This window comes from Nannospalax galili, unplaced genomic scaffold (assembly GCF_000622305.1).
Source record: "Nannospalax galili isolate Female #2095 unplaced genomic scaffold, S.galili_v1.0 scaffold611, whole genome shotgun sequence".
In the NCBI taxonomy this organism is placed as follows: domain Eukaryota; kingdom Metazoa; phylum Chordata; class Mammalia; order Rodentia; family Spalacidae; genus Nannospalax; species Nannospalax galili.
Window position 1 is genome coordinate 2,610,293 of NW_008330486.1, and position 24,999 is coordinate 2,635,291.

General features: G+C 42.8%; 1 protein-coding gene across 5 annotated transcripts in view; it reads left to right on the top strand.

Annotated features, from left to right (window-relative positions):
• Positions 1-56: 56 nt before the first annotated feature.
• Positions 57-24,999, top strand: part of Ccpg1 (cell cycle progression 1) — a 35,891-nt gene continuing 10,948 nt past the window's right edge. The window contains exons 1-7 of one of the 5 annotated variants that reach the window (XM_008847744.3): positions 57-190; positions 11,697-11,765; positions 15,472-15,589; positions 16,366-16,433; positions 18,200-18,380; positions 20,827-20,922; positions 22,797-23,045. In XM_008847744.3, the coding sequence (XP_008845966.1) occupies positions 11,706-11,765; positions 15,472-15,589; positions 16,366-16,433; positions 18,200-18,380; positions 20,827-20,922; positions 22,797-23,045 (772 nt within the window). In that variant the 5' untranslated portion in view covers positions 57-190; positions 11,697-11,705. Of the gene's footprint in view, positions 191-252; positions 459-11,696; positions 11,766-14,247; positions 14,429-15,471; positions 15,590-16,365; positions 16,434-18,199; positions 18,381-20,826; positions 20,923-22,796; positions 23,046-24,999 lie in introns of those variants that run through there. The other 4 variants (XM_029570790.1, XM_008847768.3, XM_029570789.1 and 1 more) reach the window with 4 other exon arrangements.

Below are 24,999 nucleotides of genomic sequence, written 5' to 3' on the forward strand. Positions count from 1 at the left end.
CCTCTGGCCGGCGGGAGGCACGGGTCGAACTACGAATCCCGACATTCCCAGCGGCGCCGCGCCGGCCGCCGCTTAGCCGCAGCGGACGCCCGGGAGCAGGTTGTTTTTATGAGGCGTCACTGGTGTCGAGACCCGGACGCCGCCACGGTGACAGCCGGCGCGGTTGGGCGGAGGGGGCGCTGAGGGTCAGGTACGGCCCGGGACGCGGGTCGGAAAGGTGGCTGGGATGACCGGCGGCCGCGCGCTGCATCCTTTCCTCTCGGGGCGCGGCGCTGGGAGGCTTCGTCCCCCGAGGGTGTCGCAGTCCCCTCGCGCCCCGGCGACCTCATGGAGAGCAGGACCCCCGCCCGCCTGATGCACGGGGTGGAGGGCCTGCAGCCTCCCAGAGCTCCGGCCGAACTGGCCCTGGGACTCCACCTTGGGCTTGGGGAGGCCTCGGATACGGCGGCACCCATATGGTGAGATGCTGTGTTGTCACAGTGCAGCCTCGGTGACATTCGCGCCCCTGGGTCAGGAATAACCAAGTGTGGAACTGTGCAGCCGAGAGGTGCGCTGCTCCACCGCCCGAAACCCACTGCAGCCCTTGTCACCCCTTCTCAGCCCTTATCACGGCTCTTTCTCTTTGCGGCTTTTGAAGCGTGGTCAAGCTCATAGGCTTGTCCTCAGTAGCAGCTGGACACGCGCAGCATAGACATGGTACATGTTTACCATTAACTCCTGGCTAGTGGGAGCGCTGGTGTTAAAGACCTCAGCCGGTTAAGGTGTTTGGTTGAGGGGTGAACTGTGCATTGCCTCACTCTTGCTTTATTCTATGGGGCTGTCTTGGAATGGGTAACTCCGTTATTACTTGCAGTTTTAGCAATAATTTTCTCTCAACAAGGTCAAGTAATGCTTGAAATGCCAGCATTAACTACCACATTTTAGCCTCAGATTTCTCATGGGATGTTTATCACACATAGCCAGTGTGACTAGTTTACTGTTCTACCTTGAGGAAAGGGAGATATAAGTGCATAAGTGCTTTTGCTTGTTTTTCTTATGCTGGGCAGGTGCCTTGCCCACTGAGTTACCTTCCCAGCTCCTACTTTTGACTTTTTGAGATAAGGTCTTGATAAGGTGCTCTGGATGCTCTGGTACTACTATGTAGACCAGGCTGGCCTTGAACTCACAGAGATCTGCCTGCCTCTGCCTCCCAAGTGCTACCACTCCCGGCAATCTTTTACAATTCAAAAAAATTTTTTAGCCGGGCGAGGTGGCGCCCGCCTTTAATCCCAGCACTGTGAGTGAGGCCAGGCTGGACCACATAGTTGCAGGCCATCTGAGGCTACAGGGAGACCCTGTCTCAAAAAGACCAAAAAAAAAAAAAGTGTATGAGTGTTTGCCTGCATGTATGTAAGTGTACCTGTGCATGCAGTGCCTGCAGACTTCAGAAGAGCATGTCAGATCCCTTGGAACTGGAGTTAGGGATAGATGTTAGCCACCATGTGGGTGCTGGGAGCCAAACCCCAGTCTTTCACAAGAATAGCCAGTGCTCGTAATCTCTGAGCCTATCTCTCCAACCCTAGACTGAACGATCTTATTTTTATAAACCCATCAGGTGAAAGGTGGACCTACCAAAAACAACTTGTTTATTTGTAAGTATTTACCAAAGGAAATAATCTGGATGTGGCAGTACTTGTGCCTTTAATCTAACATTTGGATGGTGCAGGCAGGTGGATCTGGATGGAGTTCAAGGTCATCCTGGGTTACAAGAGACCCTGTTTAAAAAAAAAAAGTAAAAAGTTATGCAATTATAACTGGGCATTCTAAGCTTGTTACCATTGAATTACTGGGTATTAAACTTCTTATGTCTGACATTTTGCTCATTTCATTTTCTGTTACACTGGGTATGAACAGGTAAACCATAATTCATTATTGAATCTTTTGTTTTCTGTCATGAAGGATCACACTTTTCTTTCATAGGAAAATTATGCATTTTTGCTCTCAGAAGAACTGAGATGTACTCCAGCTTCAGCTGTCCATTAACTTTTGTTCATTTAACTCTGGTTTGGTTGTGAGGGGCAGGATGGTGAAAGCTGGAGGGTGACCTGTGGGAGGGGCAGGTCTCAGACTTCTACCCTGTGGGCTCTGGAGCTGGAGTTCATATCCTCAGGCTTGGTGGCTGACAGCAAGTGCCTACATGGCATGCCCCTCCCCCAAAGCCATCTTGCTGGTCCTTTTTATTTTTTAGAGACAGGGCCTTACTCTAACTGAGGCTGGCCAGGGAATGACTACCATTTTCCTGCCTGGCTCCCAGGCACAGAAAGGGTGAGCCACTGTCCCTGGCTCCCAGGGTCTCTGAGGTACGTGCTGAAACCTCTTGTTTCAAGACAATAGCAGTCATGCTTGTTTTCTTAGGCTGTCTTTGGAGCTTCCTCCAAGTTTCAGTTTTTCAGTATTTTCTTCTTGTTGTGTGTATTTTGTGTTGTTTTAGCTTTGAGTTCATTCACAGGATATAAGAAATATTCATACATGATTAATGTGTTTGAGTTACTAAATAGCTCCACCATATTGTTATTGGGGTGTAATTGTATTCTTTATCAATTTAAGTATTTTAAAAATTAAGTATGAACTGCAAAAATCATAAAAAAATGAAGTTTTGAAAATGTCATCATGAATCTAGCAGCAAGGCCCCCTTAAACCCTTACTACTCTAAAACAGAAACTGCGGACTCATCTAGTGATGCAGAACCGCGGAGACCAAATTGTTGTGTTTATGTGGTTAAGGTAAGGAAGTTACCCTATTCTAGGTGATAACATACATTTATTTCTGGCAACTTCCAGAATTTGCTAGATTAAGACATTTAAAAATACAAGTTGATTTCAAAAGTCTTTACCATTTGTCTTACACAGTTAAACATGACCAAATCATCTCTCAGTTTCAGTTCAGAAATGGAATTTAGTCATATAATGTGGAAGATTGAAAGCAACTAATATTTCAGGAATTTTTTTTGTTTCATTTGGAATTCAAAAAATTTTTAATGTGTATTACTGTATTGCCTGCACATATGCAAGTGCACCTGTGTTGTGCAATACACTTGAAGGTCAGAAGACTGTGTTGTATCCTCTGGAACTGGAGTTATGGAAGGTTGTTAGCTGCCATGTGGGTGCTGGAACTCAAACCTGGATCTTTTGACCTGGAACTCGCTATTTAGACCAGGCTGGCCTTGAACTCACAGAGATCTGCCTACCTCTGCCTCCCGAGTGCTGGGATTAAAGGCGTGCACCACCATGCCCGGCGGGACACACTTTTTGATGGAGAAGTTTGGTGAGGAAGTGTCCATGGGTCTTCTTTGGACTTCTTGGTAGAGTGGGTAGCAGGTTGTAGTTTGAAGAACAGCTGGCCTCTCTCCTGACTGTGACTTTGCATCCTGCTGTATTGAAGGCTCTGGAACTGTAAGATCCACTTTTAGGCTGGGCCTTTAATGCTCAGTATCACAGAAGTGTGAGCGATCATCATTCTGATTTAAATAGAAGTGGCTTCTTTCTAACATTAGAAACTTGAAGTTGACTTCATGAGCAGGGAAGACGCCATTCAGTATGAAATCCCTCCTCCTTCTGGCAGATGTGGCAGTGGCCATTAGACACCTCCTGGGGAAGTGAGTTACAGCATCTGACTCTGAGGTTAACCTCAGGCTGGGTTGACAAAACACTTATGTAAAAGCAGTCCTTTAGAAATTTCTAGTACATTTGAAGAACTAGAACCCAGTAGGCTTTTAAAAATTATTTTTATGTCTATGAGTGTTTTGCCTATAAGTATGTAAGTGCATCCATGTCCTGCAATGCCTGGCAGGTCAGAAGACTACATTGGATCCCCTGAAACGAGTTACAGATGGTTGTTAGATGCCACATAAGTGCTGGGAATCATCAAACCCAGGTCCTCTGTGAGAGCAGCCACAGTGCTCTTAACCACTGAACCATCTCTCTAGCTCCCCTCCAGCCCACCTCAACTTTTTTGAGACAGAATATTCTTGTAGCCCCTGCAAGAATAAGGAACTCACAATGTAGACCGGCTGTCCTTGATCTCACAGAGATCCAAATGCCTCTGCCTCCTGAATTAAAGGCGTGTATCAACTATGCCCAGCTCCCCAGTAGTTTTATCAAAGGGTGACACTACCAGGGACTCAGTATCCCAGGAAGAGCAGTGTATAGTGCACCCTTTTTATGAAAGGATTATTTCCCTTAATTTTAATTTAATCTTAATTTTCCCTTGGTGTTTTGAATCAGCATGGTTGGTTTTCTCACTTTATTTTAGCTATCAAAGATTGTGGCTTTAGGTGGAGAAAGAAGGGACTATGCTTATCTTCAGATGTGGTGGTTACTTTTGTTTCCTAATTTGTAGGGGGTTACATCATACAAGGAAATTTACAAGTAATCCTGTATTGACTCACTTCTCTTGCAGAATTTGTGTTCTAGATGAAGGGTGAACTTAGTGTATCTAACAGTATTGCAGCTGCTTTTGGAACAAGGATGGAGTGAATTTCTCTGTTTTTAAGATTTAAAGAAAATTTCTGGGTGTTGCGGCAAATGCCTTTAATTCCAGCACTTGGAGGCAGAGGCAGGTGGATCTCTGTGAGGTCAAGGCCAGGCTGGTCTACATAGTGAGTTCCAGGACAGCTGGGGCTACAGGGAGACCCTGTCTCAAAAAGACCAAAAAAAATTTTTTTTAAAGAAAATTGTTCTAATTTTTTTTTGCGGGGGAGGGGTTCATGTAGTCTAGGCTGTCTGTCAACTACATAATCAACCTAACTCCTGATCCTCTTGCCTCTGTCTACCCAGTGCTGGGATTCTAGGCTTGTGTGTCACCACACCTTGCATTTGGTTGTTTTTGTTTGAAGACAGGGTTTTGCTATGAGATCTGGCTGGTCTGGAACTGACTTTGTAGACAGGCTGGCTTGGAATTCATGGGTGGTTCTCCTGCCTTTCTGAGTCCTGGGATTATAGAGGCACCCTCTATTCCCAGCTTAGATTTTTTTTTTAATCACTAATTTTTAGTGATAAAGTTCAGTGTTTTCCTATTCATTCCAACTAGGAAAGCTTGCTTACTGTAGAGAATTATCTTTGCATTTACTGATAGGATAAATAGAGAGCCAGACATGGTGGCCCACGCCTTTAGTTCCTCTGGGAGGCAGGGGCAGACAGATGTCTGTGAGTTCAAGGCCAGCCTGGTTTACATAGTGAGTTCCAGGACAACTGGGGCTACAGGGAGGCCCTGTGTGTGTGTGTGTGTGTGTGTGTGTGTGTGTGTGTGTGTGTGTGTGTAACCTAAAGATAGGACAGTAGAAGACCCTATATCCTGTACTGTGTGGACTCAGCCCATTGAAAATTCATATAGTAAATGCTTAAAGTAACACATTAATTCCTTGAATTTGCCTTGGAGCAAATGGTTATCTAGAAGATAATTGGGGGGCTGAAGAGATGACTCAGCAGTTAAGAGCACTGGCTATTTTTGTAGAGAACCTAGGTTCAGTTCCTAGCACTCACATGGCAGCTAACTACTTGCAGTAACTCACTTCCAGGGGATCCATTGCCCTTTTTTGACCGCCTATGAGCATTGCACACATGTGCTGCAGTTACATGCAAACACTCATATGCATAAAATAATTTTTTTAAATTTAGAAGATTGAATTTGTGTCTTTAATCACAGCTGGCATAATGGTGTATATTTTTAATCTTAGCACTCTAAAAGCCAAAAAATAAGCAATAAAATAAATGAAAAAAAGCTAGGTTTTGTCTTTATTTACATAGCAAAGTGCTAGGCCTAGTGAAACATATCAGTAATCCCAGCACTTGGCAGGCAGAGGATTAAGAGTTCAATCGTATCTTTGCTTACAGAGGGAATTGAGGCTTGCCTAGACTCTATGAGATCCTGTGTAAAAACAAAATGTTTCATTTTTAAAGAGATTTATTATTATTATTATTATTATTATTATTATTATTAGAATCAGGGGCACACTGAATATCCTTGACTGTTCTGGAACTTGCTATATAGATCAGGCTGGCCTTCAGCTTACCTCTCTCTGCCTCCCAAGTGCTGGGATTAAAGGCATATGTCACCATGCTTAATTATTATTATTTTTAATTATTTTTGTGTCTCTTTGTGGGTATGTGCATGTGAGTGCAATACCCTCAGAGTCTAGAGGGGTTGGATACCCTTGGAGCTGGAGTTTCAGGTGGTTGTATTGGGAACTGAACTCTGCTCCTCTGTAAAAGCAGAATGTGTTCTTAACTGCTGAGCCATCTCTCCAGCTTACCTCCCCCCCTTTGTGTTGTCTTCTTTTGAGACAGGGTCTGCCTGTAGCCCCAGCTGGTCTAGAACTTGACCAGGCTGGCCAAGAACTCAGAGACAACTGCCTGCCTCTATCCTCCCCTCCTGAGTGTTGGAATGAAAGGCTTCCTCCTTCTTTTTTTTTTTTTTTTTGAGACAGGATCTTAATATGCAGGCCAGGCTGGCTGCAGACAGTGTATGTAGCCTGAGTTGTCCTTAAACTCATGATCCTCCTGACTCAGACTTCCAAGTAGTTAGGAGTACAGGCTTGTGTCTATGACAAGATTATGGTTTTTATATAGAAAAGTCTTTTAAGGCTCATGCCTATAATCCCAGCATGGGAATGAGTCAGGGAGACAGGAAGTGGAGACCTTATTCAAAGTAACAAATATTGGCTATGACTCAGTGTTAAAGTGCTTGCCTAACATGTATAAAGAAGATCTTGGGTTCATCTCCCACCCTAGCACTGCAGGCAAACAGTTCCCCACAAGCCATGAGCATGAAACTTAGTACATAAGTACTTATACTGGGTAGTTGAACAACTTCAATTTTCTTTCTTTTTGCTTGCTTCTTAAACTTATTTTTGTTATTTTGAGTTAGGACTCATTCTGTAGCCTAGGCCGGTCTCAGATTCTTAATCATTCTGCCTCTGCTGCTCAAGGGCTTGGGTAACAGGTATGCTCCATGTTTGGCTTTCAGGGGTGGATAGGGTCTGACTTTTGCAGTGTTGCCTAGGCTGATCATGAGCCCTGGACGCTACTGTTCTCCTGCTTCTGATAGTAGCTGGGAACATACATGCATGCTGCAGCTTCTGAAGCCATTTAAGTCACCTCCTTTCCAATCCCCAGAGATAAATAAGTATTATTTATTGTCTTTTTGAGACACGGTTTCCCTGTTGTCCCATCTGGCCTGGAACTCACAATGTAGACTAGGCTGGCCTCCTCCTCACAGAGATCCATCTGCCTCTGCCTCCTGAGTGCTGAGAATGAAAGGCATGTGCCACCACGCTGGCCTTTCTTTTTCTTTCTTTTCTTTTTTTTTGTTGGCATTTTTGAGACAGGGTCTCCCTGTAGCCCCAGATGACCTGGAACTCGCCACGTAGACTAGGCTAACCTTAAACTCACAGGCCTGCCTCTGCCTCCTGAGTGCAAGGCATGCACTACCACATTTTTTTTTTTTTTTGAGAGAGGCCTCACTATATAGCCCTGACTGGCCTAGCACTTGTTTGTAGGCCAGGCTGGCCTCAATTTACAGTGGTCCACCTGCCTCTGCCTCCCAAGTGCTGGGATTAAAGATATGTGCCACCACACCCAGCAACCCCTGGGATAATTTTATCATATAAAATGAAAGTGTAGGGAATGGACATAGGATTTTGAATTTGAGACCAGCCTGGGCTACATAGCAAGGCCCTATCTTCAAAACAAAAGAAACACAGCAGTTCTTGTTAGTCAGTGAAATGCTTACCAGGAAAGCATGAGGACCTGAGTTCATAGTCCCTTGAACCACATTAAAAAGCTGGCATAGTAGCATATTCCATAAGAAAGTAGATCCCTGGGGCCAGCCTGCCTAGCCTACTTGGCCTGCTTAGGTCAGCGAGAGACCATGTCTTAAAAAAAGCAATGAACAACGTCTTCTGACCTCCACACGTGCATGTATGCATGTACACACACACACACACATGCACCAGTGCTCACACACAAAATTAATGTATCTATTTAAAAATAGAGTTAGGGCCTGGAGAGATGTCTCAGAGGTTAAGAACACTGGTTGTTCTTGCAGAAGACCCAGGTTTGAATCTCAGCACCCACATGGCAGCTAACAACTGTCTGTAACTCCAGTCCCAGGGGATCCGACAGCCTCTTCTGACCTCCTTGGGCATTGCTGGACATGGGTGCACTTACCTACATACAGGCAATAAATACATGCATACACACAAAATAAAAAAAGAAATATAATAAAAAAAAACTTAAAAAAAAAAAAGCCGGGCATGGTGGCACACACCTTTAACCCCAGCATTTGGAAGGCAGAGGGAGGCGGATCACTGTGAATTTGAGGCCAGCCTGGTCTAAATAGCGAGTTCCAGGTCAGCTGGGGCTACAGGGAGACCCTGTCTCAAAAAGACCAAAAAAAAAAAAAAAAAAAAAGTAAAAATAAAAATAGAGTTAGGAGTGACATAATCTCAACTCTGGGGAAGCTGTGTTATGAGGGCCACAAATTCTAGGCTAGCCTAGTTTACATAGCAAGTTCTAGGCCAGCTAAGGCTACACGGTGAGACCTATCTCAAATCTGCTCTCCGCATCACCCAAAAAAAAGTGTGTTTTGAGTTTCTGCACTGAATCCAATGCCAGGTTTATGAAAAGGAGTTGCTCTACCATTAACTTACATCACAGCCTCTAAACTTCATTTATACTAATATGTAAAGTAATATGTTAAAATTTTAAAGAGAATTTTCAAAAGCAGAAAAAATCCTAAAACAAATCTACTGTTTCTAGATCATTTATACTTATCCAGAAGAATTTTTTTTTTCTGAGATGGTCTCACTAAACTACCCAGTTGACCTTGAACTTGCCCTGAAGCCCATGCTGGCCTTGAGCTTGTTCTGTAGCCCAGGCTGGCCTTGTACTTTCTCTTCTTTTGCCTCAGCCTTCTGAAGTGACTTGGATGAACCAGCTGACCCAGCTTAGAAATAGGCTCTAGACAGCTGTCCAGAACACCTCTGCTTGTATCAGTAGCACAACAGTTCCTTGGAGCTTTTACCTCAACCATGGTCTGCTTTACTCAGAATTACAGAACTGTGAGATAACAGTGCCCCATTCTTCTCCATCATGCCTAGTTCTAGAAGATAAGGAAATGGAAACCCTGCCTTCTTCATAGTAAAATGTATCTACTTAGGAACAATGCAGGACACCATCATCCCAGGTAACTCTTCTCTGGTAGTTAATGAGAAAGTTAATAGTGTTAATAGTGTCCTGGTATTCCTCTAAGGCATGCTTTCTGCTGTTTTGGGACAAATTCCTACTGTGGATCCCAGGGTGTTGAATTCTAAATCTTCTTGAAAAGCTTCCAAATGCTGAGAGTACAGATGTGCCACACCACAGTTGGCCTATTTTTTTTTTAAATGCCCCACAGACAGGCACACTGGTCAGCCTAATGGTGGCGGCAATTCTTTTCTTTATTTTTATTTTCTCTTCTCTGAATTAACTGTGGAATGTTTCCGTCATCCATGTAAGCCTTTGCTCACATAATACAATATACACTCTTAGTGAAGTACACCCTGAACATCCTCTTCAACATTTAGTTCTATTCTGTTTTCATTTTCCTCTCTTGTGCATTCTGTGTTTCACATGTGGAAGATCTTCAGTATGAAGGAGATGCACAGGACAGTTTCTCATGAAGGACCCAGCATAGGGAGAGAGTCATTGAGGAGGAGCATCTCTTGGGGAAAACCAAGGAAAGTTATGGAGACACATAGTCAAGGGGAGCCTGCCTGCTTTCTTCCATCTATTTCCCTCCTCCTCCTTCCTATTCCTTTTCCTCCTCCTCTTCTTTTTGGGGTGTCTTGCTGTATATCCTAGGCTACTATTACAATTGGTAGTCCTCCTGCCTCAGTTTCCCCTAGTATTAGGATTGCAGTTGTATCATGTACTATTGTCAGGATTCGTCGGAAGGGTTCATGGCAGACTAGCCATTCCTGCAGCACAACAGATGGTGTGGTGATTTTGAACTTTTTGTAGTTTTTTGAAACAGGGTCTCATGCATCCCAGGGCAATGATGACCTTGAACTTTGGATCCTCCTGCTTCTGCCTGTAATCTAACTGCTAGGATTATAGGTGTGCTTCAGCTGCTCAGTGTATGTGGTGCTAGGGATCAAACCCAGCTAGATAGTCTAGCAACTGAGCTACATTCCCAGTCTCTCTATAGAGTTCTATTGGGTCAGCATCTTTCACGTTGGATCTGACATGTTCATAGGTGCAGTAACAGAAACAAGTGACAGTAAGAATAACCATTCACACTAATGAGATGAATTTTGAAATTTAGAGTTTCTTAGCTGGGCATGGTGGTGCATGCTAATAATTCTAGCACTGCAGAGGTAGAGGAGGGGATTGAGAGCTCAAGACTAGCCTGGGCTACATAGTGAATTCAGTGTGTGGTGCAGAATGAGACAAAAAGATCAAAATTTCACATGGACAGTGAGAAAAAAGCCAAACAGAGTGACTAGTGCATGCTGGTTTAGGACAGTTAGTCATTTTGAGTGTCAGTGAACTTTTTCTTTCCCTTCCTTTATATAATCCATTGAAGTATTGGTGATTTTATTTATTTAATTTTTTATGACATTTATTCATCCATTTGTGTATGTGTGTGAATGTGTATGTAGAGTTCAGAGGATACCCTGCAGGAGTGAGTTCTCTCCCTCCACCAGGTGAGACCCAGGGATCACAATCAGGTCATCAGGCCTGGCAGCAGGCACTTTTACATACTGAGCTGTCTCAAAGGCCTCTGGTGCTAGTTACTGTAAAGATTTTTTTTTTAATTTTGTGTGTATATGTGTGTGTGTATCTGTGAGAGAGAATGCCATGTGTGCTTGGAGGCCGGAAGAGGGCATCGAATCCCCACAAGCTGAAGTTACAGGCAGTTGTGAGCTCTTGGCTTGGGTGCTAGGAACTGAACTTGTGTCCTTTGAAGAGCAACAAGTGTTCTTAACTGCTGAACTATCTCTTTCCTCTATAGTTAACTTAGTATTTTTTGTTTGTTTGTTTGTTTCTTTAGACAGGGTCTTCCTTTGTAGCCCTGGCTGACCTGGAACTCACAGAGCTCTGCCTGCCTCTGCCTCCGGCGAGGCAGATTAAAGGTGTGCAACCAACCATGCCCGACCTCCTTATGGTTACTTTAACAAAAACTGTTTCTTCTTTGCTTGGAAAAATTGAAAACACCTGCTTTGTGTTGCCAGTATACACTGGGGTCTTCATTCTACTGCTTGGTATCTTCAGCTGTACCTCAATGTTTGTTGAAAGTAGGCTCTAATTGCTGCTGTCTGGTCCCTCACCATTCTACCATCCCTCAGTAGTTTGCTTCTCAGAGTTACAGGCATGTGTCACCACACCTGGTTCTTGCCCTTCAATTTTTCCTTGTTGAATTCTGCATCTTTCAGATCTAACTCATTTATTCCGAGAGTATGATTGTCAGGGTTATTCTAGCCCAGGAGGGTCTTCACATGTTTAGCAGTGTGGTTTGTTCCTACAGCTGTGTAGTCATACCATGTTCTAAGTGTGGGAAACCTGTCTGGGGGTGGGTTCAGTTTCATCTGAAGGTCTTATACTTTGTGTCATATGTAGAACTTTCTATAGAAGTTTTTAAAATGTGTCCCACAAGTCAATATGTTCTTGTGTTTATAGACCTGAAAAATGTCTGAAAATTCCAGTGACAGTGATTCATCTTGTGGTTGGACTGTCATCAATCATGAGGTATGCTGTTTGATACTTGTACTGGACAGTGGGTAATCTGCATGTTAGCAGTGGTGTGAACTGGTGAAGGTCAGTGTTTTTCTACAGTTAAGCCATAGGTTCCATTGCCTATAGTTGGTGATTTCCCACCATATTAAACTTTACTGCTAAAATACCATTGAGCTGCAGACAGCCCCAACCCTTTTAAAAAATTTATTTTGGGGCCAGGTGTGGTGGCATACGCCTTTGGTCCCCACACTTGGGAGCAGAGGCAGGAGGATCTCCTGAGTTCAAGGCCAGTCTGGTCTACATAGCGAGTTACAGGCCAGCAGGCCAGCTGGGCTACAGGAAGACCCTGTCTCAAAAAGACAAAAAACAAAAACAAAACAAAAACTTGTTTTGAGACAGGGTTTCACTATAAGCTGCCCCAGCTGGCCTTGAAGTCAGTATACAGCCCAGGCTGATTTTGAACTTAAGATCTTTCTGTCTCACGTGGGATTACAGGCCTGTGTCAACATCCACAGATTTATTTATTTACATACTGAAGGTGGGTGATATTTTAGACAAGGGTCTCACTATGTATCCCTTACTGGCCTCAATCCTGCAGGCATCCTTCTTCCAGGTGCTGGGCTTACAGGTATGTGCCAGCATGCCTGAATTTTTTCTTTTCTTTTCTGTTTTTGAGACAACAGCCTCATTCTGTAGCCTAAACTGGCTTGGAACTGAAGGTAACCTGCCTCAGCCTCTCAGTAGTGGGATTACAGGTATGATCCATAGCTCCCTGCTTTTTAAATGAAGTAGAAGTGAGGATTTATTAAGATGGTATATACTTAGGTTTGCATGTGGGGAGGACAACAATACATACTCAGGAGGAAGTATGGGCTGTGCAGAGAGTAGCAGTGCCAGGATTTTGGTTACTGTTAAACTCTTTGCAGCCCAGCATCATCTCCATTACTGTTGCTACCAACCTAGCTACATAGGGAGTTCCAAGACAGCAGGGGCTACATATTGAGACTCTTGTCTCAAACACCAACCAACCTAACAAACAAAAAAAGAGTTTTGTTAGACATACAATGAATGATTTAAATAGAATATAATAAACATTGATTTTTTTTTGACATTGGTTGTATACATTATAGAAAAGTCATAAAATACTCAAAAACAGGAAAAAAATAAGATCAGCCAACTTGTTTAAAGTTTTAATATCAAAAGTTTTGACACTTTATTTTTAGGATTTTATAAGTTTCACTTATTTTCCTTCATCAATTTTATATATATATATATTTGTTTATTTTTTGTTTTATAGGCAGGGGCCCTCTGTGTAGCCCAGGTTGGCCCAGGCTGCCCTCTGAAACTGGACATTTTCCTGGCCCCCACCTTCCAAGTACTTGAATCATTGACATGAGCCATCAGGTCCAGCTGACACTGGTGTTTGATGGTTTTAAAAATAAATTACTTTGGGGTCAGGAGAGATGGCTCAGTGGTAAAGAGCACTGACCTCTCTTCCAGGTGACCTGGGTTCAGTTCCCAGCACCCACATGGCAGCTAATAGCAGTCTACAACTCCAGTTCCATGGGATCTAACACCCTCTTTTGACTTCTGTGGGCTTTGCATGACGTGGGTACACTTACATACATGCAGGCAGAACACTCATACACATAAAATAAAAATAAATGAATTTTAGGGGCTGGAGAGATGGCTTAGCAGTTTAGAGCACTGGTTCTTCTTGCAAAGGACCCGGGTTCAGTTCCTAGCACCTACATGACAGCTGACAACTGTCCATTACTCCAGTTCCAGGGGATCCAGTGCCTCTGGCCTCTGTGGGCACCCTCACATTTGGCATACCCCCCACCATAAAAATAAGTCTTAAAAAAAAATTGTTATTTTGAAGCCAGGCGTGATGGCGTATGCTTTTAGTCCCAGCAACTCGGGAGGCAGAGGCAGGCAGATCTCTGTGAATTCAAGGCTAACCTGGTCTACATAGTGAGTTCCAGGCCAGCTGGGGCTACAGGAAGAATCTGTTGCAAAAATCCAAAAAATATTGTTATTTTGATAATTGAAGATTTAGAGTACAGAATTTGTTAGTCATGTCTTCTGCAAACAACATTAGTTTAAAAATAAATAGGGGCCAGTTAGATTGCTCAGCAGGAACTTCACAAGTCTGACCATCCTTGGGACCTAAAAAGTAGAAGAAGACAGCCAGCTCCTTTAAGTTGTCCTCTGACTTCTGTGCACACATAGAGTTAAAAATAGCCTTCTGGGGCCAGAGAGATGGCTCAGTGGTTAAGAACACTGGTTGTTCTTGCAGAAGACCCAGGTTCGAATCCCAGAACCCACATGGCAGCTAACAACTGTCCATAACTCCAGTCGCAGGGGATCCGACAGCCTCTTCTGACCTCTGTGGGCATTGCACGACATGGGCGCACTTACCTACATGCAGGCGTATTGCATGCATACACATAAAAAATAATAAAATTAAAAAATAGCCATCTTTCTTTTACAGTTTCAATATTTAATAGCAACTGTACCAACTGAGATTGAAGGAGGTGAAGGTTCTCTGTTGGTGTGAGAGTTGACAGCCTCACTGTGTAGCTGGCTGGACAGGAACTCAAGATCATTCTAGAACTTCAGCTATTCAAGTGCTGGAATTATAGGCATGTGCTACCACTCCCGGTTTTTGTTTTGTGAGTTGTTTTTTTTTTAAATACAGCCGACTGGCTTTATTATCCTCTTGCCTCAGAGCTAGAATTGTAGGTGTCTGCCACGGTTCCCAGTCCTTTTTAATTTAATTAATTATTTTTTAAGAAAGGGTCTCTGTATAACACCCTATCTATTCTGGCTATTCTGGAACTCACTGTGTAGACCAGGAAGGCCCCCCACCTTGCAACAATCCTTCTGCCTCTGCCTTCCAAATGCTGTGGTTACATTCATTTACTACTATGCCTGGCTTGGTTCTTTTTAAATTACAAGTGATTTTCTATTTTTAACCTGTTTCTACAAAACTCAAATGAGCTTCTGAGTAGCTTCCCCTATAAGGATAATTGAGAGGGTCGAAGGAAGTTAGCATTCGGGATTGGCTGTGAGCCTGCAGGGTGGAATGGGACAGCCAGTACTGTGGCACTTAATCATTTGGGTCACACATCCCAGAGTTACTTGTGCTTTTACTTTTTAGCTTTCTTGAGACAGGGTCTCTAGGCTTGGCTGGCCTGGAAGTCACTATGTAGCCCAGGCTGGTCTCAAACTTGAGATACTCCTGCCTCAACTTCCTGGCGCTAGGATTACACACAGCTAAGGTCTCTTAGCTGTTTCGTTTTCCTTTTCATTACTCCCATTCAAATTTGGTCTAGAACTAGTTTCCTTAAGCAATTCACAAGTCAGTTTTAATTTGCCTTTGTGTTTGCCATTTTCCTGCCAGGGCAGACAACCTTGAAGTCTTAATATTTAGCACTCTCTTTAGGACTCAGAGTTTATTGCTTAGCCTTGTAAAATAGCCCAAGCATTCTGTGTTCACTTGACATGGACTTGAAGCCTGTGGCTCCACCCTGTAGTTTCATTAGCACAGGCCTGTACTGACTGAGCTGAACAAAGCCAATTATAGCAGATGCTGTTTTAGAGCGTGGCAGCATTTGGGACTGGTAGTAATGGAAACATCTAGGTAGAATCCAGTCCAGTCCTGCTTTGGGGAGGTACTATGCAAATAACCGAATAATTACCATTTTCCCCCTAGGGTTCTGATGTGGAGATGAATTCTGTCACAGTCACTGACAACTGTGAACTGACCCCAGAATGTTCCTCTCTAGAACCAGAGGAACTGCAAGTACTGGAGATAAAGCATGGAGGTGGAGGTGCGTTGTGAAGTCCCGACTTCTTTGTCTGTAGGGTGGGGTTAATTTTTTAAAAATTGCTTTATTATTTTTATTTTATGTATATGAGTATATTGCCTGCATGTACCTGTGTTGTGCAGTGTCCATAGAGGTCAGATGAAGGCATCAAATCCCCTGGAACTGGAGTTACGGGCAATTGTTAGCTGCCTTGTGGATGCTGGGAATTGAACACAGGTCCTGTGTAAGAACAGCTAGTGCTGTTAACCACTGAGCCATCTCTCCAGCACCATCCCCCCACCCCCCCCACCTTTTTTTTTTTTTTTTTTTAAGACAGGGTCTCACTGTGTAGTCCTGGCTGACCTGGAACTCACAGAGATCTACCTGCATCTGCTGGATTATGTATCAGTTTTGATATCCAATGAGTTTATTTTAGAAATAGTGAATGAACTTGTAAGAAGTGATGTCTGAGAACAGATTTCCCCTGTTAATAGATAGGAACACTTCGGATTAAGTGATTTTGGTGTTACAAGCTAGAGGTTTTATTCAGATTAGCTGTGAATTTGAATTCTTAGAGAATCTTTAATGAGTTCAGTTTTATGGTTAAAATTGTCCCTTCACAGTTTCAAGTAATTGAAATGTGTTAGCGAGAGCAGCATGACTCTCTCTGTGACATTACATTGCTTCACGTCAACATACTGGGAACAGATTTTTAGTCCATCTTGATTATATGTAGACTATAAAAGTCAGCAGTGTTTTCAATGAAAGGACTAATTCTTTGGATCTTTGCTTTATACCAGAAAGCAGTGAGAACAGCACATTGTTAAGGGGAGAAACGGCTTTGGAAGAAGCTAAGTCAACAATTGAGGTAAACTTGTGTTTCATTCTGTGAATGTATGATAAACACTGTTTTTCTATTTGTAGCCAAGCAGTCTATTCCTACTTAAATTATAAGAAAATTTGTGGAAAAAATGGTCAATATTATGATTAATTTCTGTTGAGTTTCAAAGCTCTGAGCACTAAGCAAGTGCTCTGCCCCTGGGCATCTCTCACAGTTCCTGTCTTCTGATTTACAAGAGTAATGTATTAATATTCTATGAAAGAACTGTTCTTTTAATTTGAAGTATGATGTGTGTGTGTGTGTGTGTAAAATGCCCCCCCGACATATTGGAAATAATTATATATGTGTGGGATGGTATCTGAGTGTATCTGCACTGTGTGCACACAGACGCAGTATTATATATTCATATATATTCAATATAATTATTGACTTACATTCAAATTTCAGAGGTTATGTCTCAAAGGTTAGTTTTTACATTTGATAACAAACTAAATATTATTTGGAGTTAAACTTGTCTTTGGGTAAAACTGCTTGGCTAGATCATCTTTGTATGATCTCTTTGTTCCTTGGTGGGTGCTGTAACAAAATATCTGAGTCTGGATGACATAAAGAACAAGAATTTGTTTCTGGAGGGGCCTGGAAAGATGGCTGGGATTAAGAGTGCTTGCTACACAGTCTTGAGGACCAGAGTTCAGATCCCAACACACATGTAACAAGCTGGGCATCTTGCAAATGCCTATAACTCCAGCTCCAAGGGATCCTACGCCCTCTTGTGTCTGTATGCACACAGTGTGGATATGCTCAGACCCTGCCCCCCCACATATAAGTAAATAAATCTTTAGGTTTGATGAGATGGCTAAGTGGGTAGAGGCACTTACTGAATCTGACAACATAGTTTGATTCCCTAGGACCCACATGGTGGAAGAAGAGAAGCAATTGCTGAAAGTTGTCCTCTGACCTCCAAATGCCCTGCTTAGCCCCCTCAATGTCATTAAAAAAAAATTCTAGAGACTGGGAAGTCCAAGGTGAAGGTGCTAACTGGTTTGGGGTGTGATGAAGCAGGTTGCTTCCTGCCTCAAGGTGGTGGTGCTTTTTTTTCTTGCCACATCCTCTACCGGGGACAGATGTAATGTCCTCAGATGACAGAGAAATGGAATGGTAAAAGGACATCACACTGTGTGAAGCCTGCTCTACATGAGGGGGAGCCTGCCTCTTAACACAGCATCCTCTTTAATCTCCCCTTCTTCAGTCTGCAGCCATAAATCCTGGTCCTATCTGTGGTTTCAGGTTTCCATTGAGTATCTTAGAATATGTCACCTGAAGATATGGGGCACTCAGTGTCCTATCACTTTGATGATTAAGGTCTACCATACAGATTTCATGGGATGGGACTGGAGACATGGCACAGTGGTTAAGAGCACTGGGTGTGCTCTTATAGAGGACTGGGGTTCAATTCTTAACATTCACATGGCAGCTAAGAACCACGTGTTCCAGGGGAACTAATGCCCTCTTCTGGCCTCCAGGCACTTTGCCAAATATGGTATACTCACATGCTGGCAAAACACTCACACAGATAAAATAAAATCAAATAAATCTTAAGAGTGCTGGGGGAGTTGTTACATGGTAGAACCCTATTGTGCACAAGGCCCTGGATTCCATCCCCAGCCATGAAAAAGTGGGAAAAAAAATGAAGAAAGAAATAATGCCAGGTACCATTATGCATTTTGAACTGTGAAGAAAACTGAGACTCTTAAATTACTGAGTTCACTATCTGTAAAATGATGGTTCCATAGGGAGAGGAAACAATGTCACCCGAGGACAATGTCTACTTTGGAACTTCCAGCGACGATTCTGATATTGTTACCCTTGAGCCACCTAAGCTAGAAGAAATGGTTAAAGAAGCCCCCAGTTCAGAAGACTTCAACATGGGCTCTTCCTCCAGTAGCCAGTACACCTTCTGCCAGCCAGAGACCAGTAAGAACTCTCTTAAGATAATGCCTTTTTGTGACACTATATTTAATAGCTTTTTTTCTAAGCCTAACTCAACTTTTGAAGTTATCTCTCCAAAACTCAAGAAAATTCTGTGTAAAGCTGTTGCAGTGTTTCTCCTTCCTTGCCTCTCTGACTTAGAGCACAGTGTTCTTTGAGACAATATTATTTTTACTTGTTTTTTCTTGTGGCACTGGGAAGTGAACCTGAGGCATTGCACTTACTAGGCCGGTGCTCAGACACAATTTATTAAATTATCAAGTCCTCAAAAGCTATATTTGACTTTTGAAAATTGATTGATGGCTAAGGTCTAGTAGGGTTTATAGTTATTAGTTAACTCATGGTTATAATTTAAGGATTATGGAAGAAGCAACTTAGAACTGCTAGTGATTTTAAACACTTCCCAATTTGGTGAAAAACCAAAGAATGTGTAGTGTCTTTCAGGTAAGCTTCTTAGAGTTTACTTTTTTTGGCGGGGGGGGGGGTTCTTTTTGAGACAGGGTCTCCTGGTAGCCCCAGCTATCCTGGAACTCGCTTTGTAGACCAGCTGGCCTCAAACTCACAGATATCCACTTGCCTTTGCCTCCACGCCTGGCAGATTTACCATTTTTTAGATAGTGACATTCTCATTCCAGTTTAAGGTAATAAAATGTGATGTTATTTCTTGGTTTTTCGTTGCTTGTTTGTTTTGGGACAATGTAGTTGGCCTATGTAGACTGGGCTGGCTACCCTTGAATTCATTATAGTCTTCCTGCCTCAGCCACTTGAGTGCTAGGATTAAAGGCATGTGTCATAATGCCCAGTCCTGTAGATTGTTTTTTATTTTTTTTTTTTGAGATAAATAATCTCAAAATCTCTTTTTTTAATGATACAGGTTTTAGTTAGTGATTGCATAGAGGCTAGAACCATTTTGCTCACTATTTGATGACTCACATGATGTTTGTGATAGAGTAGCTAGCGCACCAGCCCATCCTTACCTGGTGCCCACAGAGAGTTGGTTCCAGGACCTCAGCAGTTCTCCAGCCCTTTGGGCACTCAGTCCCTTTTACAAAGCAAAATGATATCCTGTGTCTGTATAAGGCATGTCGGATACAGTGAGTTTGTGTTAGTAGTAGCTAGGCTGTGTTAGGGAATGATGAGGAAAGGTGTGCATGTTTAGACCAGAGGGAATTTTTTTTTTTTTCCTGAATATTTTTAATCCGTTGTTTGTTGAGTCTGGAAACCTGCAGATGCAGATGACTGACTGCATGTTTATTTACAACGGTTGATAGGTTGGTCTTAGGATTCAACAAGAATTGAAGTTAATTTTCTTTTAATTTCTAGAATACCAGTGTATTTAAATACGTGCCTAGTTTTGATACATTTACTTGTTCATTCATGTATCTTCTCCCTCTGGTATAAGAATATGTGTGGCAGGAGATAGGAACCCAAACTTCCCTTCTAGAAGACCTGAGTTCCACTCTAGCACCCAGGTCAGGTGGCTCCCAGCAACCCATAACTCCAGCATTGCACTCATGATACACAAACCCCCACAGAGACAGAAACATATACACATAATTCAAAAACAAAACAAAACAGACCATACCTGGCCTGAAGTAGTCACATTGAGGTAGGAGTGTGACCAGAAGGTTTCAGGGTGATAGAACAGACTTCAATAAAGAAAACGCTAAAAAACAATAAATTTTAGCCAGGCGTGGTGGGACACACCTTTAATCCCAGCACTTGGGAGGCAGAGGCAAGCTGATCTCTATGGGTTCAAGGTCAGCCTGGTCTACATAGTGAGTTCCATGCCAACTGGGGCTCCTGGGAGACTCTGTCTCAAAAGGACCCCCCGCCCCCAAATTAAAATACATATATAAATTTTGGACTGTTTTGAAAATACTATATAGCTGTGCATCACTTAGTGATGTAATAGGTTCTGAGAGCTGCATTCTCAGGTGATTCCACTATCATGTGACCCTTAGAGAGCCCCTAGCACACACGGGGTTGCTGAGACAGCAGATCTGCCGACCTCCAGCTGGCCGCACTACCCACCAGCTGCTCCTGCCCAGGAGCAGTTCTAGCAGCGACCGACTGCCTTCCCTTGATCTCAGTTTCCTGGTTTGCTGATCCTGCTCCTGTTGCTTTTTTTGTTCTCCCATGTTCTTTTTATCCAGCCTTTTCAGCTTCATGTTTTTTTGTGTGTATATTAGATTATAATAATGCAGTTTTTGCTTATTTAAGAAAACTACTTCCAAATGACCAAACCCTCCTCAAAAGGCGAAATTGATAGCTGTGAAGTTGTGTTTTGTATGTTTCTAAACAGGCATGATTACGAGATGTTGATTTAGCATAGATGGCAATGTTGAATGATAAGTCATAGTTTTCCTTTTTCCTTTTTATTACTTATAATAAAGCTTTATACATCTTTTTTCCTGTTTATTCACAAAAGAAAGGTGGTGGGAGAAGCTGTGGAAGATTCCTGAAAGCATAAGGGGATGGGATGATCAGCTGAAACTCCATGTTCCTAGCCAACTCGCTTTCCAAGGTGGTGTGACTAAACCTGAGCAGCTTTTCTAGAGCTGAGTGTGCCTAGTCACATTTACTATTGAAATACTAAGTGCTACCTGCGGTTTGCTACAGAGGTTCAAATGGATTCTGTAAACAAGCTAGCTAAGCTTACTGCATGCCCTTGCATTGCTTGCATCTTGGACTGTGGGCCAAATTATGCTTTAAAAGGAGTTTAAAAATCAAAATATTTAGCCGGGCGTGGTGGCGCATGCCTGTAGTCCCAGCACTTGGGAGGCAGAGGCAGTTGGATCTCTGTGAGTTCAAGGCCAGCCTGGTCTACATAGTGAGTTCCAGGACAGCTGGGGCTACAGGGAGACCCTGCTTCAAAAAGACAAAAAAAAAAAAAAAAACCAAAAAAAACCCACACACAAAAATCAAACTATTTTACCTGTCACATGTATGGGTTAAAAAAGATGGAAGCATTAGATAATGACATGAATGTGTCAATATCTCTTATGCTAGTTTATTCATATATAATGAAAGCAATATGTATTGTAGATTCAAAAATGTTTTTAAGGAATTTTGAGCAAAAATTTTACAATTCCTGTGATTCTTTCAGAAAGTTTGACTAGAATACTGCAGTCATGATCATGAATGCTTTTGTACCATGTGATGCTTAAAGTCTTTCTTTCTCTTTATCCAAGAAATGTAACCTCACACCTGAGGCGACAGCATCTTGGAAAAACTAATGATCCATAATAACCAGATAAATATGGGCATGAGGGTCATGAACAGAGATCCCTCAGTCCCATCTGTATCACTAAGCACTAGGAATGTGTTCATTCAGTAGTGACTGCCTTTGTGTTTGTTAGCTTGTGAGTATGAACTGAACTCTTCATGCTTTGTCTTTAGAAAGCATTGCTAGCTTGAACCCTGGCTCTTGTGTGCATGGACATCCTGTTTTCCAAAGAAATGTTTTGCTTTCTTGGTGCATGAGTGTTTGTTTTTGGAGCTCTTTGTATTAAGTTCAAGTTCACACTTTATCCTTACTTCTGACTGGACTGTAGAGATTATTACTGAGTGTTCTGTCTTTCTGTCAATATGTAGTTTGTTGAAATGTGTTAAGAAATGACATGGGTGGAAACCCGAAGGTGATGTTCCAGGGGGTTGTTCCTGAACTTGAGAGTTTTTTGTGCAGGTTTTTATTCCTCAATTTGTTGTTCTTTACTGTTCTTTTCATGAAGGAGTAGCAGACTGGTCCTTGATCCCGCAGACAGCTGTTGTGTCGCTTCCTCATGCTGACATATTTACTAGAGGGTAAAATTAACAACCTTCTAGTAAGAGTGGCAGTCGAAGGGAAGGGCTCATCTGACTTCTGGAAACTGTGTTAAACTAGAGTGCTTTGAACCTGGATCATGGGGTAGTTGGATGGAAATGAAAGTAGGGACCAGATAGACCTAGGAACCTCTTGGTGGCTGCTACATTGTAAGTGACAGGAAGTTCTTGTGTTCTTTCCTGTTCCTTCAGTAGCTGTGAAACTGAGTGAAGAGACAGAGGGTTTATTTCTTTCCTGAAAGAGTATTTTTTATTAATAGCAGGGAATAGATAACAAGAATGACTAATTGCTCTAGAAGTACAGACTACAAGGTGGCAGGGGGCGGGTTGTCTTTAAAATAAAGCTAAGGAAGTTGGCTGTCAAAGCACAGAATAGTGTTTAATAGATTGCTGTACCACAGGAGAGGTGGTGCTTTGTGTCCTGTGGTAAATAGAAGCGGGCTCTTGTTTTTTTCTGTGTGGCTGTCTCAGGTTAAAAGGCATGTAGGGCTAGTATTGATTAGTCTAATCATATTTACTAGGAAAGCTTTTCTTAAAGTCTTTACCTAAACATCAATGTTTTTCTTTTTAAAATAGTCTTTTCATCTCAGCCTAGCGATGACGAATCAAGTAGTGATGAAACCAGTAATCAGCCCAGTCCTACCCCAAGACGCCGGCGGGGCAGGAAGAAGACCATTTCCACTTCAGAGTCTGAGGAACAGCCACAGGTGGAACCAGATGGGCCTCCCCAGGGGCTGAATAAGCGCCACTTCAGTGGGGGCCTCAACAAGTGTGTTATCCTGGCCTTGGTCATTGCTGTCAGCATGGGGTTTGGACATTTCTATGGTGAGTCTTGGGACATAGGTTATGCAAAATCTTTTAGTGTAGAGGTGCTGAGCAAGAGGGGCAGCCGCAGGGTCAGCTCACTGTCACTGTGAAGTAGAAGACCTTGTACCTGCTTGGGAATCTCAGTTTTCTCTGTCAATCTTAGCACAACACTATTTTCACTCAAATGCCATAGTAATTAAAAAATGTTTGTGGGGATGGAGAGATGGCTTAGCAGTTAAGAGCACTGGTGGTTTTTGCAGAATACCGAGGTTTGAATCCTAGCACACACATGACGGATAACAGCTGTCCATAGTTCCAGTTCCAGGAGATCTGAAGCCCTCTTCTCTTCTCTGCAGGCACTGCACAACACAGGGGGAGTTAAATACATGTAGGCAATACACGCATCAACATAAAATGATAATAAAAAATAATAAAATACTTAAATATTTGTGCCCCCAAATAAGGCTGGGTACGGTGGTACGTGCCTTTAATCTTACCACTAGGGAGGCAGAGGAAGCTGAATCTCTGCATGTTTCAGGCCACTCTAGTTTACATAGTGAGTTCCAGGCCAGCTGGGACTACATAATGAGACACTGTCTTAAAAAAAAGGGGCGGGGCCTGGAGAGATGGCTCAGCGGTTAAGAACACTGGTTGTTCTTGCAGAAAACCCGGGTTCTAATCCCAGCACCCACATGGCAGCTAACAACTGTCTGTAACTCCAGTTCCAGGGAATCCAACAGCCTCTTCTGGCCTCCACGGGCATTGCATGGCATGGGTGCACTTACCTACATGCAAGCAATACACGCAAACACATAAAATAAAAATAATAAATTAAAAAAAATTGAACTCAAGGTGGTTGTGGTGGGAAGATAACTGCAGGTTCAACTTCAACCTGGGCTATGGAGTGAGACCCTGTCTCAACACAAAACAAAAAAAAAAATTTAAGAGCTGGGTCCTGTGGCCTATACCTGTAGTCAGCTACTATACTTAGGGGGCAAAGCCAGAGGAGTGCTTCAGCCCAGGAGTTTGGACCAGCCTGGGCAAAGCAGCCAGACCCTGTCTCAAAAATGAAAAAGACAATCGCAAAAATTCAATTAGAAGAGCTGGGTGTGGTGGTGCACGCCTTTAGTCACAACACTGTGAATTTGGGGCAAGGCTGGCCTCCATAGTGAATCCAGGCTGTTTGTGGCTACAGGAAGACCCTGTCTCAAAAAAAAAAAATTCAATTAGAAAAAAAGGACTTTTCAGAAACTTAGCTCTTTCATTGTTAAATAATGATCTTCTTTTTAAAAAAATGGAGATTTAGCTGCGCGCGGTGGCGCATGCCTTTAATCCCAGCACTTGAGAGGCAGAGGCAGGCGGATCTCTGTGAGTTCAGAGCCAGCCTGGTCTACATAGTGAGTTACAGGACAGCTGGGGCTACAGAGAGACCCTGCCTCAAAAAAAAAAAGGAAATTTTATTTTAAAAATGAAAAAATATTAGCGGTTATATTAATTTTTTCTGTTAGAGGCAGGATCTTCCTGTGTTCCCAGGCTTGTCTTAAACCTGCATCAGACTCCCAAGTGTAATTAAGAACTATTGACATATATATTTGTGAGGATTTTTTTTTTAGTCTTTTTGAGACAAAGTCTCCCTGTAGTACCAGCTGGCCTGGACCTCACTATGTAGACCAGGCCAGCCTGGACCTCACTATGTAGACCAGGCTGGCCTGGACCTCACAGAGATCCACCTGCCTCTGCCTCTGCCTCTGGAGTGCTGGAACTAAAGGCATGAGCCACCACTCCTGGCTTGGGTTGGTTTTTTTTAAGTAAAAGATTGGAAAATTAAAAATCTGAAATTGGATGTGGTGGTATATACCTGTATTCACTCAGGAGACTGGGCCAGGAGGATCTCAACTTAGAGGAGAGCTGGACTCCATAATAACACCCTGTCTCAAAAAAAAAAAAAAAAAAAAAAAAAAAAAAAAAAAAA